This window comes from Callorhinchus milii, unplaced genomic scaffold (genome assembly GCF_018977255.1).
Source record: "Callorhinchus milii isolate IMCB2004 unplaced genomic scaffold, IMCB_Cmil_1.0 Scaffold1, whole genome shotgun sequence".
NCBI lineage: Eukaryota > Metazoa > Chordata > Chondrichthyes > Chimaeriformes > Callorhinchidae > Callorhinchus > Callorhinchus milii.
This window is the reverse complement of record NW_024704742.1, coordinates 97063330-97080873: the sequence shown is the minus strand read 5'-3', so window position 1 is coordinate 97080873 and position 17544 is coordinate 97063330. Positions and strand designations below refer to the sequence as shown.

Here is a 17544-nt window from a genome sequence, read left to right as displayed (position 1 = left end):
CATGTCTTGAAGCACTTCACAAGTACTGTAATTGCTATTTCAATGTAACGGTTATATTTTGCAGATAAACATGGCAGCCATTTGCACACAGCAATGCCCCACAAACAGCCTTAAAGTGAATGTTCATCAAATAATTTGGAGGATCGTTAGCTTGTTCTGTTATATTGTACAACAAGTAAGAATCTTAACAATTGTTATATGTGCGCCACATTAAAGGAGTCCTGTGCGCTTAACAGCATCATTAATGAACAACGTGCATCTTTCATTCACTTTCCTAAATAATAAACCTTGCATTTGATATAATGCCTTATCACGTCTTCGAGACATCTCAAAAAGCTTCACAGAATATACTGTAAAGTGAATTGACTCTATATTTTGTGGGTGAAACGCAACAGCCAATTGTGCACAGCAGTTCCCACAAACAGTCGTGGATTGAGTGATCAAATCATTATTATTTTTTATTTGAACAGTTTATTAACCCCAGAAAAGCGATCCACCAATTGACTAACAACCGGGTTCCCACTTACTGCTAGGTGAACAGAGGCATGTGGAGTAACTTGCCCAACATTTCGCTCTGTCCGGGAATAAAACCCAGGTCCTCTCGCTTGCGAGGCGAGTGCTCAAACCACTAAGCTACCGGACTCCACATTCATAATTGCTGTTTCCTGAATCCCAGCCCGCTTTATAATAATAATAATCATTGCATTTGATATAGCGCCTTATCAGGTTGTTGAGGGGTCTCAAATCGCTTAACAGAATATGTTGTAAAGTGGATTGGCTGTGTATTTTGTGGATGAAACGTGGCAGCCAATTGTACACAGAAGTGTCCCAGAGTCATGGATTGAGGAATTTTGGAGGGATTATGACCCCGGAAAGCGATCCGCCAATCGACTAACAGGATTCCTATTACTGCTTAGTAAACAGAGGCATGTGGAATAATGAAACTTGCTCAGCCCAGGAATCAAACTCAGATCCTCTCACTTGTGAGACGAGTGCTCTTAACAGTGGCTGCAGGTCAGCACTTCTGTATCATGACGTCATCAATCTCATGACCACATGCACACAGAAAGCCAAGGAAAGAAAAGCTTTCATCATTTGCTTTTCTCCATCAGTTGGACCACACTTCAAATCGCATTATTCTGCTGACAAGATCTGAAGTGCCACGTCAGATATGGGTGGCACAATTTTGGACTTTTGGTAAGAGAATGTTACGAGCCCACAAGCCAATTGCAAACAAACCCATGTTGTGATGGATTTATCCTGTACTCTCTGGGATTCCTGTTGAACACGTTTGGAATTTATTTTAAATAAAAATGTGTTCTATCAAAAATGTGCTCAGTTAGTACAATTCAGGTCAGTCTAATGTACTGGATGATACCAAAAATTCCATGTGGTGTGGAAGGAGGAGGCGTTTTGATAATTAAGCCAATTACAATGTGCACTGCCACATCTGAAAATGTTCTTTTCTTTGGCATTCCACAATCTGTATAAGTGTCAGACAGCTATCTCCCAATAACAGCAGCAAACGCCCTCAATAGAGCACTGCCAGTTCTTAGTACTTCAAAGCCACAAGTATTCTTAATCCGTTCCAAGTGTTGGACATGTTCTGAAATAAATGGTCCAATCACACAAATGCACATAGGCCAGCTCTTTCCAATTCAAGCGCTTTGAGACGTCTAGAAGACGTGAAAAGGGCTATATCAAATGCAAGGATTATTATTATTATGTCAACCGGTCACAACTTTTTAAGAATTTTGTGAACAGAATTTGGCAGAAAGCAATATAAGTTTTTCCCTTTTTCACACATTTTATGATCCGTCTGTAGTTGATTTTCTCTTAAATAAGTTAAAATCCAATTAATTTCTAATTTTCTTCTGATTTCTAAAACCTCTGGTCCCCAGTTGCTTTCAGCAGCACTGGTTGCTCTCCGGTGACCTGCCCAAGGGCCAATATTCATGTGTTAGTCTTGGCAGTGAGTGTCGGCAGGCCCCCTCGACTACAGATGGCATCACAGCCAAGCTTGACCTCTCTTCACACTGTTGCTTCAACCAGTAGATGGTGCTTTAGAGGACCAGGAGCAGAAACCCTTTCTGTTTTTCTCCTCCCTAACACTGGTGGCTTCCCACATAGCCCTGGCTGAGACCAGCAAACCGAGCATAATTCAAAGCAGCAAACTCCTGGTCTGTAAATTGTAGCTCTCTCCACTGTACCAGCAGGGCTTCCCCTAATCTAATTTTTTNCAAGCTGTATTGTAATGGATTTGAATACGAAAATTTAAGTTGTTTGAATAAAAGTTTGAATAAGTACCTAATTTTTAAATTTTTAAAAAATGCACTGCATATCTTAGAAATATTAAAAACACATGGTTAAATACACTGTATAGTGCAATACCTAGTCAATCAAACTGGAAAGAACCCCAGATCCATTCCTGATCAAAATGGTGTTAGCTGATCAACATTGTGATCACGATTAACATTTCACCCACATAATACACAGGCACTCCACTTTACAATATATTCCTTGAAGGGCTTTGAGTCGGTGCAATGATGTGATACGGCGCTATACCACATGCAAGAATTATTCTTATTATTAAGATTGGTTTGGATGAAGAAGACCCTTCGGCCCATTCTATCTCATCCTTCTAGAAAATCCACCTATTGATCCTCACTCCCATCATAGCACTGAAGCTGCATTTTAAATGAATTCAGTGTCCGGGTCTCCACAATCTTTCCTAGTAACCTGTTTCAGTCATTTTAATACCCTCTGCATAATGAAATGTATTTGTAAACAAGATCACTAAAGGTTATGTCACAGTCAAGTGTTGCATGTGAATGCTTTTTACTTGCCTTCTGACATGTTTCTCATGTTGAATGTTTTATAAAGATTGAATTATATCTCAGAAAATATGGGTGGAACCAGTAGAAGGAATAAGGGGTTGAAATGCTTTCAGAGCTGAAACTCTGGTCCATGCCTTTATCACCTCAAGGCTGGACTACGGGATCTCTCTTCTCGCCGGCCTTCCCGGGATCTCCCTCCACAAGCTGCAGGTCATTCAGAACTCTGCAGCTCGTGTACTGTCCCGCACCAGGCTTCACGACCACATCGCTCCCACCCTCGCTCGCCTCCACTGGCTTCCCATCCCCAAGAGGATCGAATTCAAGATCCTCATCCTCACCTACAAGGCCATTCACGGCCTTGCTCCCTCCTACCTCTCCGACCTACTATCCCCCTACTTACCTGCCCGTACCCTCCGGTCCTCTGGCTCCGATCTGCTCCACATCCCCCGCCCCAACCGCCCTACCATCGGTGGCCGGGCCTTCAGCCTCTCAGCCCCTAGGCTCTGGAACTCCATCCCCCAGTGCCTTCGCCGCCTCCTCCCTTTCCTCCTTCAAGGCCGGTCTCAAGACCTTTCTCTTTGACCGTGCCTTCAGCTCCCCTCTCGACTCTCTACCCCCTCCTCGCTCCCTCCCTTCCCTCCCCTCACCCTGACCATTTCCCCTGTTCGGGTCCTGACCCCAATTGTCAAGCACTTTGGGACGTCCTCCCGACGTGAAAGGCGCTCTATAAATGAAATCTTGTTGTTGTTGTTGTTTCAGAAGAGTTGGAGAGGATAATATTTGACAGGGAAAAACTGGGAGGAAAATTCATCAGCTACTCCCCAAAATATCCTTGTGACAATGGTTGCAATGTTTATATGTTTGGAGTATCAAAGTTACATTTCACCAACAAATGTAAATTCAGGCAACATTAAGAACTGATCATATCTACAAAACAGTTTTAAGTATCATCAAACAAGAAAAAAGGAATAATGGCTAAACTTTAAACTGTTATGTCATGTGGCCCACGGCTCATCAGCAGCAGCGAGGTCCCGCAAACAGCAGTGAGATGATGATTGATTGATCTTCTTTTATAAAGAAGATGTTTTGTAATTCCAGAGGTAAGGAGCGGAGTGATTAAACAATTGGATTTGATGTACAGTACATTCCGATGGAGAGAGCTGCCTTTCTATGCACATGCAGTGGTATCACTGGTCAGGAGATAGATGGCTGTTTGTGTGGCTATTGCTATATGCAAATTGATTGCCATGTCTGTTTTCAAAGACACAATAAATACACATTGCAGTGAAGAGACATTGCAATGTTATACGGCGTAATAACAAATGCAATGATTATTATATTTTCATTTGGAATTAAACAAATCTATACACAGTGCTGAACGGAGTATAAAGAAAACTGTAGATGAGTGAATTGGCGTGAAGTCAGTCTCAGAAAGAAATCTGCAGAGTGTGACATGAGAAAAAAAATAGGGGACAAAAGGATTTTTTTTTCCTTAAACCTACCCAGCAAAAACTCTCTGTGTGAAATTTTATTTTATGGATTTCTTGATGTCACGTTCAGCTTCAAACACAGAGCCCGTCTAGAATATAAAGCCGTGCGTCACTCCCAGTGGTAGCAGCAGACTTCTAAACTGGGTCAACACTTGCTGACGCCAAGTCAAAGAAAATAGCAGGAGCCAGGCGGCTTCTAAAAGCATGATTTTTCTGTTGCTCTTCTGTTACAAGTGAACTGTAACAAAATCATACTGTGGTTCCTGGTGCCCACAATTTATCAGCAAAGCACATTCAAAAGGAGCTCATTGGAAGCACTGTAGGGCTTTGCAATAGGTTCAGATTTCACAAGCTTTCTTGGCCATTCCGAGCAATTGTCAGATGAATTGATGGACATGAGTTTCTTTGTTTTCAAATAATTCCTCATGCTCATTGACTGTATCAACGTTTAAAAAGGCCAGAGAGAAACTGAGCAGCTAATGTTCAAGACCAGCTGATTGAAACATTTGGTCCCAATCCTCAGATTGAAAGAGATGGCAACTGGAACCAACGAGAAATTTGTAACCTTTTAAGGGATGTTAAAAATAACAACATTAACAACAAAATTACATGTATAGAGCGCCTTTCATGTCAGGAGGAAGTCCCAAGGCCCTACAATCATACAAATATGATTGTATTATCCCTCATCCACCAAGTGAGGGCTCAAATTTGAGTGAGGGCTCAACTATCCTTGGGGGTGGTGGGGGGAGGGGGGTGGTAAGTGAGGTCTCCTCAGAGCTGGCTCCAAAGTGTGATGTTTGGTAACGGAGGCAGCCTCTGAGCCAGGCGGGTCCGTAGTATTCCAGGACACTGTTGATGACAGCACAGTGTTTGCCTGGCTCATCAGCAGCGCTTGGAAGGGCAGACCTGTCACTTGGAAGAGGAAATCCTCCTACTAACTATGTCAGACACCCGCTTGACCAAAAATTCTCTCCACCACCACCACCACTAACCATGACTGCCCACCCGCTGCCCTGGCTGACTCAACAAAGAGCAAAGATCAAACCTGGAATTGCCCTGTTCAGCTCAATGTCACAAGGCAGTGTATCTCTGTCCATCACCGAACTCCACGTTAATTGTGATCAACCCTTTCTTTGTCTCATCATATCTTGCTGCATTCCTGTTTTACTTTGCTATTTGTCATTTTAAAAAAATGAGCATAGCATTAATATCCTCCTTCGTGTCCTTTTAAAAATGATCTGCTGCTGATTTCTCTCTCTAGCAGCTCCTAACAAGTCTCAAACTCATCAGCTTCCCTTATCCTGTCGTCAGTCTCCTCTGTCAGTCTGGCCCAGAAGAGCCTAGTATCAGCAGCTCACCAGAAACTCTCCACGTCACTCTTCCTCCATGTGTCATTGATAATCCTTCAGTTTGCTCAGTTCGGCACTTCGAAATATGAACTTGTTGCCATAATTCAAAGTAGCAACAAGAATATTCATTCAGTTCATCTATTATCAAACTTACCACACCAAACTCTGCACCCCGATTACTCCAGTCCTTGCCAAACTCCACTGGCTCCCTGCCACAGAGCAGATCGACTTCAAGATACTCACTCTAGTGTTTAAATCCCTCCATTCCTTGGCCCCCCCTATCTCTCTAATTTCCTCTCTCCCCACAGCAGTACCCGCTGCCTCCACTCTACTGGGTCCGGCCTCCTCTGTGACTCCCAAATCCTCGGCTCCACCATCGGCGACCGTGCCTTCAGCCACTATGCCCCGAAACTTTGTAACTCCCTCCCTCAACCCCTTCACTTTGCCCCCTCCTTCCCCATCTTCAGGTCGCGCCTGAAGACCTTCCTTTTCGACCGGGCCCATGGTCACCTTCCCCCTCCCCCTGGCTCAGCTCCACACACACACACAAAGCTCAGGCTTCTAGTCAGCTGTGCTTCCAGATGTGCTTCGAGACGTCTTCCCAATTTGCAAAGCATAAATCACTGTTGTTCAATACGTAACCTGCACTGCCACAGTGGATGGGCTCAGTAACAGAAGAGGAATAGTACAATAGCAGATCATGAATTAAATGTTTTTGTGGCATAATAGTTTTTCTTACCACATTTTGCCCATTCTTGTATTGTATTCGGAGTGTGTCCATGGCTTTGATCATTGCCTGCATTGCAGTAAATATGTTCTGATAGACGAGCTTCGTGAAACATTTTCTATCTTCATCCGAGTACCCATCCCCATGGATGATTCTCATCTGCTTTATGAATGTGCTCTTGCCACTTTCACCAGTACCTAAAGCAATGCAAAGGATAAACAGGTTAAATTGTATTCAGTTACATCTTTTCCCTTAATAAAGGAAGCCATGCTAGAAACTGGTGGAGCCTGGATATTAGCAAACTGCACTTTCACTATTAGAACCTGGGTTCAAGTCATTTGAACAGCATCATATTATTTGCCTTTTGTAGATTATTTGATATTTTCCACTATTTTATTATATCACAGCAGGCCAATCCAATTCCCCACAAGTATCACTCCATCCCTTAATTCCCTTAACCTTCCAAACATTTAGCCATTTTTAAACATCCCAATAAATTTTCCGCCTGCAGCTGTCTGTGGCAGTGAATTCCACAATCGCAGAATTCTCTGTTTTAAGAAACATGTTCTCATCTCATTTCTATGCATCTCAAGTTTTAAGGTTATTTTTCTCGTTTTGGATGCCTGTAACATCAGGAGGATTCAATTTCTATCTAGCTTGTCAGTTCCCTTAATTTTTTAAACAACGATAGCCCTTAGCTCTAGGGAGCAAAAATTTACCCAGCCTACCAATATGAAGGATTCAAAATGAAATGAATTAGGGGAGCTTCAATACAGATCCTTTGGTTGTGAGGGAATCGCAGTTGCAACATTGCCCAATGTAAAACTAGCACCCTCATTTGGAGAAGCAATTGGGATAACTGTTTTTTTTCTGAGCTTGGAACACCTTGGAGACAACTTTTTCAATTCCCAAATACATGAATTTGTAAATTAACTAAAGACACTTTGCCAATAAACTCCATGAACAACAACAACATGCATTTATATTGCACTCTTCTAGCGAGATAGCATCTCAGAGTGCTTAAATAGAAACTGCAGAGTTATTTGGGGATAAATATTTTTAATCACTGGAATCATGTAGTTTTTGTAATATTGAATCAAGTCGGTAACCAGAATCTTATCACTCCGACTTGTGAGCACTCCACTTCAACACAAACAATGTTGTAATAATTCTTATATATATAACCCTTAATATAGCACTTCATCACGTAGAGAGGTCTTAAAACACTTCCCAGGACTTAACATGAATTGTAGTGCCTGTGTATTCTGTAGGCAAAAGCAAGTCAATTTGCACACAGCCATGTCCCACAAACAGCCATGAAGTGGCCAATTTTAATCTGGGAGATTGTCAGCCAGGACATTGGGACAAACTCCCTTCTCTTTTGAAATATTGTCATGGAATCTTTAACATCCACCTGAACAGGCAGGTGTGGTGAATGGCATTTCCATGGGTTTGTGAGTCAGACTTCAAGTTACGGGTAGGATTTAATGAGATAAATTTTGTGACGTCAATAAGCATTCCTTGTGGGTTTTTTAAGGAATATTCTATAACTACCAGTAGATGGAGCACCCCTCTGGGTAAATGGAATCATCCTGTTCCAGCTTTTTAAACCTTTTTTAATCGAATGAATTTTTATAAAATAATTACCAGGGAGACAATTTTTGATATTTTTAAACATACAATTTACAGGCTTCATCAGCTGAAGAAGGAATAAACACCCACTCTCCCTGCACGGATGCGTTTATAAGTGAGACAATTATTTCTGTGCTGTTGTATCAGAGTATTGGGGAAATTGGAGAAATATCTGTAAAAGAGTTGAGGGGAAGGTAGAAGAAAACTTTTCATAGAGACGTTTATGCTAGCATGAAATGTTTTGTTGCCAATGTTCTATTGGGACTCAGACTACAATACCATTTAAAAATAAAGAGAAACATTATACGTAATAAATGATAATAATGTATTTGATATAGCAGCTTATCATGTCGAGACATCTCAAAGCGTTTTACAGTATAGTTTACAGATACACTGTAAAGAGGATTGATTGTGTATTTTGTGGGTGAAATGCAGCAGCCAATTGCACACAACAATGTCCCACAAAGAAGTCAAAGAGTGAGAGACCAATTTTATTTGGGGGATTTATTGGCCAGGATACCGGGAGAAACTCTCCTCTCTTTTTGAATAGGATCTTGGGATGGGATCTTTAACATACACCTGAATAGGAGATGGGACTGAGGTCTAACATTTCATCCGTGAAGAACACCACCTCTAACAATGAAATATATCCCCAGCAGTGCATTGGAGCATCAGCTAGACTCTGACTCAGAGGAGAGAATACTACCACTAAGCCAAACTGACATAAATATTCAATGGTAAGGGCATAGGGAAACAAAAACACAGGGCATTGAGATTATTAGAGTATATAGCTGCAGTGAATAGCCATTCTGAGGGTATAAAAAATAATAGATTTTTACTTCTGACAGCCGAGTGTGGAGTAACACTGGCAGAGGCCTGGGAGCACGTTGTCGGTATGCCAGTCTAACCTAATGGTGAGAAATAAATTAAAATGAGCTGGCTGTACCACCTGCCTTTAACTGAATAATAATGGGACAAGAGGCTTTGGAGGAAAGCAATCTTTTTGAAATGGATGAATTAGTCTCACGTTACAAGCCTTTGTAAAACTTGCATTGGAGTTTCCAATTATGATAAATCCAAGAAAACCAGACCACCACTTGGGAAGTAAACCGCTGAACATGATTTCCGCACTCAAGCGCTTTCACTGCTAAAATACCTCTAACTGGGACATTTGATTGGTTTCATGACTTAGCGAGTCCGCCAGTCAGTGACAGTCAAAGAAGAATATCCAAACAAGACGAATTGCTGATGTGCATGAGTAACATCTGTAAATAGAAAAGTTAAAATTCCAGATTTCTCCTCAATGATAGCATTCAGTGTTTTAAGTATTGAAAGCTCCCACCCAGAGTAGCAGAATATCCTGAGAGGCCAAGAAAAAACTTTCAGACACTATTATACCATCTGGTTATCTTGAAAGTGACCACTCTTTACCCCTTTACAGAGTTAGCTTTTATGCTCCAGTTGCAATTATTCCAGGATACAGTCTTATAAATGCAAGAATAAGTTTCAATTGCTAAATATTATTGAAATGACAGTAGTTCAACTTGAATTACATTTCAAAATCCTTTTCTAGGTTTCTACAACATTTAGAGTTTTCAATGAAAGAGCCAGTTAAGAAAAAAAAGTGAGCTTACTAACTGAGCTTTGGGACATTTTACTTACTACACTGCTCTGTTCTGAAAGTGCCAGGGTAAAAGGAGCTGTGTTCAACAGGCTATTAAAATACTGCTTTGGAAAAGGGTCAATAGTACAGAAAGAGTATGGGTCCACGGTGATAATATCCCTCCCAACAAACACTTCTTAAAATAGCAAACCTTATACTGCGTTGCTGTCTAACTGAGTCCCAACCCATAGCAATCCTTCCAGTGAAAAAGTCCATTAGCAATAAACACATTTGATGAAACACATTTGATACCACTTGATTTGACAACAAAGACATGGTTCCTATTACCAACTAAACTGAGTATTGCATCCTATTTTACTTTCTATATCCTTACTTTACAAAAGCAAACATCTAGCTATCTGCTCTAGTTGCACATGGTGGTAATATAACTTCCTGTCACTAACAGACCATAAATACAGATAGATGCATTTCATCTCCAACATATTTGATGAGTCAGGAAGAGGTGAGATGTAAACGTATGAAATGAACTTCTATTTTTGCAGTAAATGTTTTACAATTTATTTAAAACACTCCAGATAGCTGAGGTGGTTTATTTTGACCTGACTGAAACTTAATTCACCGACAATAAAACGAATACCATATCTATAAAATATTTACAATGGGGTGCAGGTGCGGGGGGAGAGGAGATGAATGGTAAAATAAACTGAGTTTCCCTGCGACTGGACTGGACCTGAGGAGGCACACACGAACACATAGTCTTCAACACTCAAAGTTGAAGACGTGTCCTTAGCCCTGCAAGTCAAAGCCCTTCTGGGTTAAAAATAGGCAACTAATTAAGAATCCGTTAGAAGCTTCCCGGAGTTTCCAGATAGACATCAGGCTACTCAGCTGTCACTTTTTTTTCAACATTTGATTCATACTTATACTTATAAAGAAATATTAATTTGCTATAGTATTTTTCCAATTGCTTACTCTTTTACACCCCACCCTGCCTGCCTGTATTGGCATAGTCTGACAATTATTACACAGCACACAGGTATGTTCCAGATTACTCATTAAAAACCAAACAGTAGTAAAGACATGCAGAGCTGGTCAGAAGTCATCCACTCCATCACGTCACCATATAAACAACAACAAGTTCCCCTCCTCTGCTCCCTATCTCATGTTTTCACAGCTGGATATACCTTTGCCAGTTTCACCCAATGTGGTCTTAAGAAGCTGGTCTATAATGTGTATTTACAGATCTAATATAATGTCTATTTACAGATCTAGTAATTCCCAAGTACACTACCCACACTTATTCACTGAAACTGCAGCTGTTCCCATAGAAATAATCTCACATCATTTACCACTGGGCTCAAAATGCTGATTTAAATGAGGCTTTTAATATCTCACCATTTCAAACATCAAACACACTTTTGAGAGCCCAAAAGATCAGCTAAAGCTTCTTTAAAACCTTGGGCAAGTTTCTTTACTCCACATGCTATATGTAGAAACCTGCTTGTTAGTCGAATGGCGGATCTCTTTTCTGGGAGTAACAATTCCTTCAAAAATAAATAAATAAATTGATCACTCAATCCACGACTGTTTGTGAGACACTGCTGTACCCAATTGGCATGTTTTGCCCACAAAATACACAGTCAATTCACTTTACAGTCTATTCTGTGAAGTGCTTTGAAACGGCTCGAAGACATTCAAAAGTGCTTCATCAAATGCAATGATTATTATTATTATATTTTGCTGACCTTTTCTTTGCCACCATTTTTGACACACAGAATCTTCAGTACATTCCAACTGTGAACCAGTCCACTTGTGAACTGGAGGTTCTTGGTGATGCAAATAGTTTACCTGTGTTGCGTTTGGACTCGAGGCGACTTAAAGTTCATGCAATTTTTCCTTTCAACTGATTGTATTTCCCATCTTCAGTTAATGACATGACATTTATAGGTAAGCATTGGAATCAGCCCCACAGCACGCTCAGTGATTCAAACAGTGAAAGCATCAATTTAAAAATATATCCACAGAGCATTTTTTTAATTTGATCTGTCATCTCAATGATGTCCATGGATGCTTCCGATGAAGCTGTGGTGTGCAACACTTCATTAGGTTAAAGCCTTTGAGATGTTCTGATGTGATACGGTGTGTAATGACCCCTGCATTAATGGGGATATTGGTAGTCTGGGATCGATTTAAGGTTTTGTACATGCTCGAGAGTCTGACCGGAAGCAAGATAGGAGGGGAGACCCCCATGCTCGTTCAGGCTGAGATACAATAAACACTTTATAACTTCTAATTGATGGGTGGATTACATCCTTATTCCAATAGGGTCATTTAAGAGACCTCTTCCCTTATCTGGGAGAAATGGCATAAATGCTAATATCAGATGCAATTATTATTTAAATCTGTGAACAAAACAATCAATTCAGACAATTGCAGGGTTGTAAATTTCATTACAGATTGGGCACTGCATTTAGCACAGACAGACGTCTGCCACTTACAACATCCCAAATGTGATGTCTGTTAAATTACAAGATGCTCAAAAAGACTCCACTGAAGGACATTACGAACATATTCAAGAGACACTGTGCGTGCAGCTATTCAAAATTTTAATCCTGATTCGATTTAACACGACAACAAATTACATTTATATAGCGCATTTCACATCAGGAGGTCGTCCCAAGCACTGGACAGTCAGGGATTTGGACCCGCGCAGGCGGTTGGATCGGGGGTGGGTGGAGGGCAGCGAGAGTAGGGGTAGGAGGGTGTCAAAAGGCGCGGTCAAAGAGGAGGGGATTGTGGGATGGAGTTCCATAGGGTGGGGACAGAGAGGCTGAAGGCCGGACTGCCGATGGTGGAGTGGGGGACATAGAGGAGGCCGCAGCCTGCTGAGTGGAGGAAGCGGGCAGGTTGATACGGGGTTAGCAGGTCACAGAGGTAGGAAGGAGCAAGGTCCTGGAGGGTCCTGAAGGCAAGGACAAGGATTTCAAACCTTATCCTCTAGAAAATGGGGAACTAGTGGTGTCGGGCGAGGATGGGGTTGATAGGGTTATGGAGCCTGGTGCAGGAGAGGACACAAACTGCAGAGTACTGAATGATCTGCAGCGTGTGGAGGGAAGAGTTGGGAAGGCCAACAAGCAGGGAGTTGGTGTAGTCTCATCGAGATGTGATAAATGCTCGGATGAGGGTTTCAGCAGCCTGAGGGGAGAGGCAGTGGCCGAGCCAAGTGATGTTGTGCAGGTGGGGGACAGCAGAGCGGGTCATTGCATGGATGTGGGGTAGAAAGGAAAACTGAGGGTCAAACAAGACCCCAGAGTTCCGGACTGGCTCAGTGAGGTGAAGTGTGCATCTATAGATGGCGATGCTGTCAGTAGCTGAGGTGTGGAGACGCTGAAGGGAGGGCCTCGGTCTTGTTGACATTCAACTGAACAATAAATGTTCAGAGGAGAGGGTTGCAGGGATGGACTGAGTTATTGTTTTTTAAAGAAAACTTGTGTTGTACAGAAGGGCATATCTTTTCTTTGTTTGTTCTTTTCAAAAATTGCACACACTGTATAAAAAAGGGTAACTCAGGCCAAGGCTGCTAAAACTTTAATGCTTTAAATTATCTTGAGTAAATGGTAATCTCTCGATTTCTAAACTTTCATGAAAACCACTCTCCAATATAACAGTAATAATACAGGCAAGAGCTGCACTAGTCTTGCAAATTCATGGTGCAGTTTATAACAGAGGCATCTGTAATTTTACATTGTATCTTCTTCCAGCAGGTTGGAAAGAAACACTTACTTGCTCTTGTTGAAACACTCCAAAGATGTTGTAAGCATCCAGTTGTGGCACCCAACAAACTGTCACATTGAACCAAACATATCATCTTCTCATAATCCCAGGTTTGCAGGCACAGACCATAAAATGTCGGTGGGGGAAAAAATACAAGAATGTACAAGTAAACTCTCCTTAACCGTTTGAACACCACAAGGGTAAATGAGAAAACAGCTCTTCCCAAAGGGAGAGAGATGGTGATGGTTGTAAGTGCACTTCATCTCGATCTTAGGTCAGCTAATTGACTTGTAAGGTTGTAAGGCGGAGGGCATCTTAGCTGAGACAGATACTATTCTAACCTCACGTTCATCAGTAGGACTTGGAAGGGTAGGCTGGCCAGTAGGGGGCAGGAATTCTTCCCATTCAGCTCCTGTTAACCCTGCAAGCCAAACCCATAATAGGTAGGGTGGTCTGAGCTGGACAAGCAGTCCGAAGCTTGCCAGACAGTACTCTCAATGTCAAGCTATGGAGTTTTAGCTGCTTAAATTCCAGCGGTAATCACAAATACATTCTGAGGTCTCCAAGCCTTAGCTTGTGTCAACCTGTGCTCAATGTGCAAAATGGACCCAGCATCTTGGAGCATCCTCCCGACATGAAAGCGCTGTACAAATATAATTTTGTTATTGTAATGCTCTCTAGAATTTGGTAAAGCAGGAGGTGTCCCTCCAGGAAGAGAGTGCGCATTCCATTCCAAAACTCCAGAAATTCCAGGAATTGTCATGTGTAGATGGGATGCATGGAACTTCATCAGGCTAAACATAGTGATGGGCTTCCTCATGTGTCAGACATCCAGCTAACACATATAAAGTGGTGGGGAAATCCCCACCAGCCCCTAGGAATTAGCAATAATTTCAAAATTCCCCACCAGTAGATTGTCCTTCCATAATAATAATAATAATAAAAGGGGTTCGCAATTTTGTTGGCAGTTACCTCCGTTTAGCGAGTTTTTAGAAATTTTTAGGCAAATTTTCCAGATTATTTGATAATTAAAGACATTGTATGATTATTACTTATTAGATTCCTGCTTTCATATTATATCAATCATCCTAAGATTTAAACAAATATAGGCTGAACAAAAAGTCTTATTTTTCAGCTATTATCTAAAAAAAATCATAACTTCTTTAAGACTTATTAGATATCGTAATGATATCACAACCTTGGTCACCTTGTCCGTGAAGTATCACTTCATCTGCAGAAATCGTTTTTTTTTAAATCGGTTTATTGATGTGGGATACAAATTGACCCTTTGAGTTTTGTCCCCACCAGTCACAATTCCTTAAAAAAATACCCTGCTAATGTTGGTGAACATCAGCACAGGTCAAGGATTGAGCCTAGGCTCTTATTTCCACCTGTAAACCACTGAGCTGTTTGTGAAGCTTAAAGAAGGTAATGCACAATGAGTATCCAGCAGAATATCTGTATTACTTCAGTTTAGTAATGTCTGGCAGAAACCTACTAGTCCCTGCACTCTCAACCCAATTTCTTCCAACTTGTTCTCAGCCTGGTTAGAACAAAAGCTGCCTCAGAATTCCCCTCCAAATATCCCATTTTCTATATATCACACAGTGCTTTGTGAAGATTTTATGGGTATTGTTTTCAAAATGACCTACACTTAGCATGGCTTGCTGCCAAGCCAGTGCAATGTTGGAACCGTGCCCTTAGAACTAAAGCTTGCGAGTAAACATTTACATTGCCTGAGTACACCCAAGGTTTGCAGCAACTGCGGCTCCTTTACAGCAGCCTTCAATTTTACAAGCAGTCTTCCTTGGTACTTGTTCAAAAAAACATGGAGCCATCTTTAGGCCTATTTCAATCATTCAACAACAACTACATATGTTACATTTATATAGCACCTTTCATGTTGGAAGGACATCCCAAGATGTCTCATTCCCTATTTTCATGGGGGTGAAGAGAGGTAAATGGGGGGTCTCCTTGGGTCTGAGCTGGAAACAAAATATCAGAATTCAGTTGATCCAAGGGTAAGTCACTAAATGGTTATCAGGTTGGAGTGCTTTACCTACAAAATACAATCATTACACTTTACAATGTTTCTGTGAAGTGCATTGAGATGTCTTGACAACATTCTAATCAGCGCTATATCAAATGCAAGGATTGTCCATTGTAGCAGAAGTCCAGTTCCCAAGCTAGGTTGGACTGGAGTAGAAACATAGATACAGGAGTAGGCCATTCAGCCTATTCTGCCATTCTATAAGATCATGGTTGATATGTACCTTAAGTCCAATTATCTACCCTTGCCCCATATCCCTTAATACCCTGGCCTAACAAATAGCCATCCACCTCAGTCTTAGAGATGTGAATGGACCCAGCATCCATAGCCTTTTGGGAGAGAGTGTTCCAGATTTCCACTACCCAAGGCCTTATTGATGACAGACAAGCCAGCCTGGCTTGTAGGCAGGACTTGAAGAGGAAGATTGTGGTCAAGGATTCTTCTCACTCAGCACCTGTTAACTCTGTAAGTTAAAACCCTAACAGATGGGGTGGTCCTTGCTGGACCAAGCAGTGGGAAGCTTGCCAGACAGTGCTATCGATGGCAATCTATGAGGTTTCAGTTTTACTTCAGCAGTACACCAACACACACTCTCAAAACCTTGGATCTTACCAACGTGCACCAAATACTTTCCAAAATAAAGTAACCAGGGTGCATCCCTCCAGGGAGTATATGTGCACACCATTCCAGCCAGGTGGGAAATTTCCATGTGCAGCTTGCACACATTTGTGGAACTGTCTGGTTTGGATACTCTTAAATCATGACAATGGGTTTCCGCATCTGTCAGACACCTAGCTTGCCCCCACCAAAAAAAATTCCAACCATTTTATCAACAATGGATCAATCTTGTCTCTTTGTTTCATCTACTTCTCAGAATTTGAGCTGACATCCAATCCAATATTTTACATGTCCTCTTTTTATACTGTTAAGATCAAGTCGCAACTGCTGTTCACTGAATCAAAGAATTCCCACATCTGGCAGCAGTTCAAAAGCTGGAACCAGCACCCCAGGAACTATTACACATGTAGATAAACAAAGGAATATTCTCCACTTATTGTGGGGGAAGGAGAAAGTTTCTTGAGCTAATGGTCTCAAATTCCAACAAAACCTTAATAATCCAACATGAAGGTCGGACCTTTCTTCCTTCTCTTCCCTTCTGGCAAAATTGAAGTTAGCAGAAAACTCACATTTTACTATAATAATAATAATAATTTATGAATTTGGTTTCCTATCAAAAAGATTTCAAAAGGGACATTTTAACGTAGTTCCTGCTCGCTATCCTCAGACTCCAACTGGAAAGTATGTTGGTGAGGATAAGATTGATTTTGGCTGCGATAATATCTACAATTGATTAGCCTGTTGACACTGCTCACAATTAATTAGCTTGCTGACATTGTCATCTCTCACACATAATCATATCAAGACTTATACATATTCCATGGCCACGCACATGAAGTTCAGAAGGACACATATGGTATCCATGGAACTATGCTGCAGGAAAAGAAAAAAAAAGGATCTTCAGGACAGAAGATGAAGACAAGCGAAGGTGGGAGGATAACTCACAGGACAAAAATATCTAAGCACCTTACTATTTTATTGCTCCTTTTTATGGCAGTGGCAGTAAATATAGAATCAGATTCAGCTGTCTGTCCCCATTCTGTCGAATAGTATTCAGACTACAAGGGAAGTGAATATGTTGTTCTTTGATATTCACATCAAGGAAAAGAGAGAGGGGGAGAGCAAGAGTGAGCAGGATGGAGAGAGAGAGAAAGTGTATATAAAAAAAGAGACTTCAACTACAAAATATACTTTACAGAAGATCATGTGAAACAAAGCACTTTGAGACATCCTCCCGACATGAAAGGCACTCAAAAAGTGAAGGCTCCAGAGTCTGCACTAGTGTGACCCCACAGGGAACTTCCTGCACTGCTGCAGCAGCAGACACATACATGTTTATATTTGGACTAGAGTGGAGAGAGGAGCAAGTCAGCCAATATGAGAAGAGAGAATAGTTTTGTCCAGAAAACCATTGGGAAGCTTTCATTAAAAAAACTCACACAT

The 17544-nt window shown here is 41.3% G+C and overlaps 1 protein-coding gene across 1 annotated transcript in view; it reads right to left on the bottom strand.

Annotated features, from left to right (window-relative positions):
- LOC103186093 (guanine nucleotide-binding protein subunit alpha-14) overlaps positions 1 to 17544 on the bottom strand; it is a 101021-nt gene that overhangs the window by 38822 nt on the left and 44655 nt on the right. Inside the window, exon 2 of the mRNA XM_007904923.2 lies at positions 6416 to 6600. Coding sequence (XP_007903114.1) covers positions 6416 to 6600 — 185 coding nt within the window. The remainder of the gene's footprint in view (positions 1 to 6415; positions 6601 to 17544) is intronic.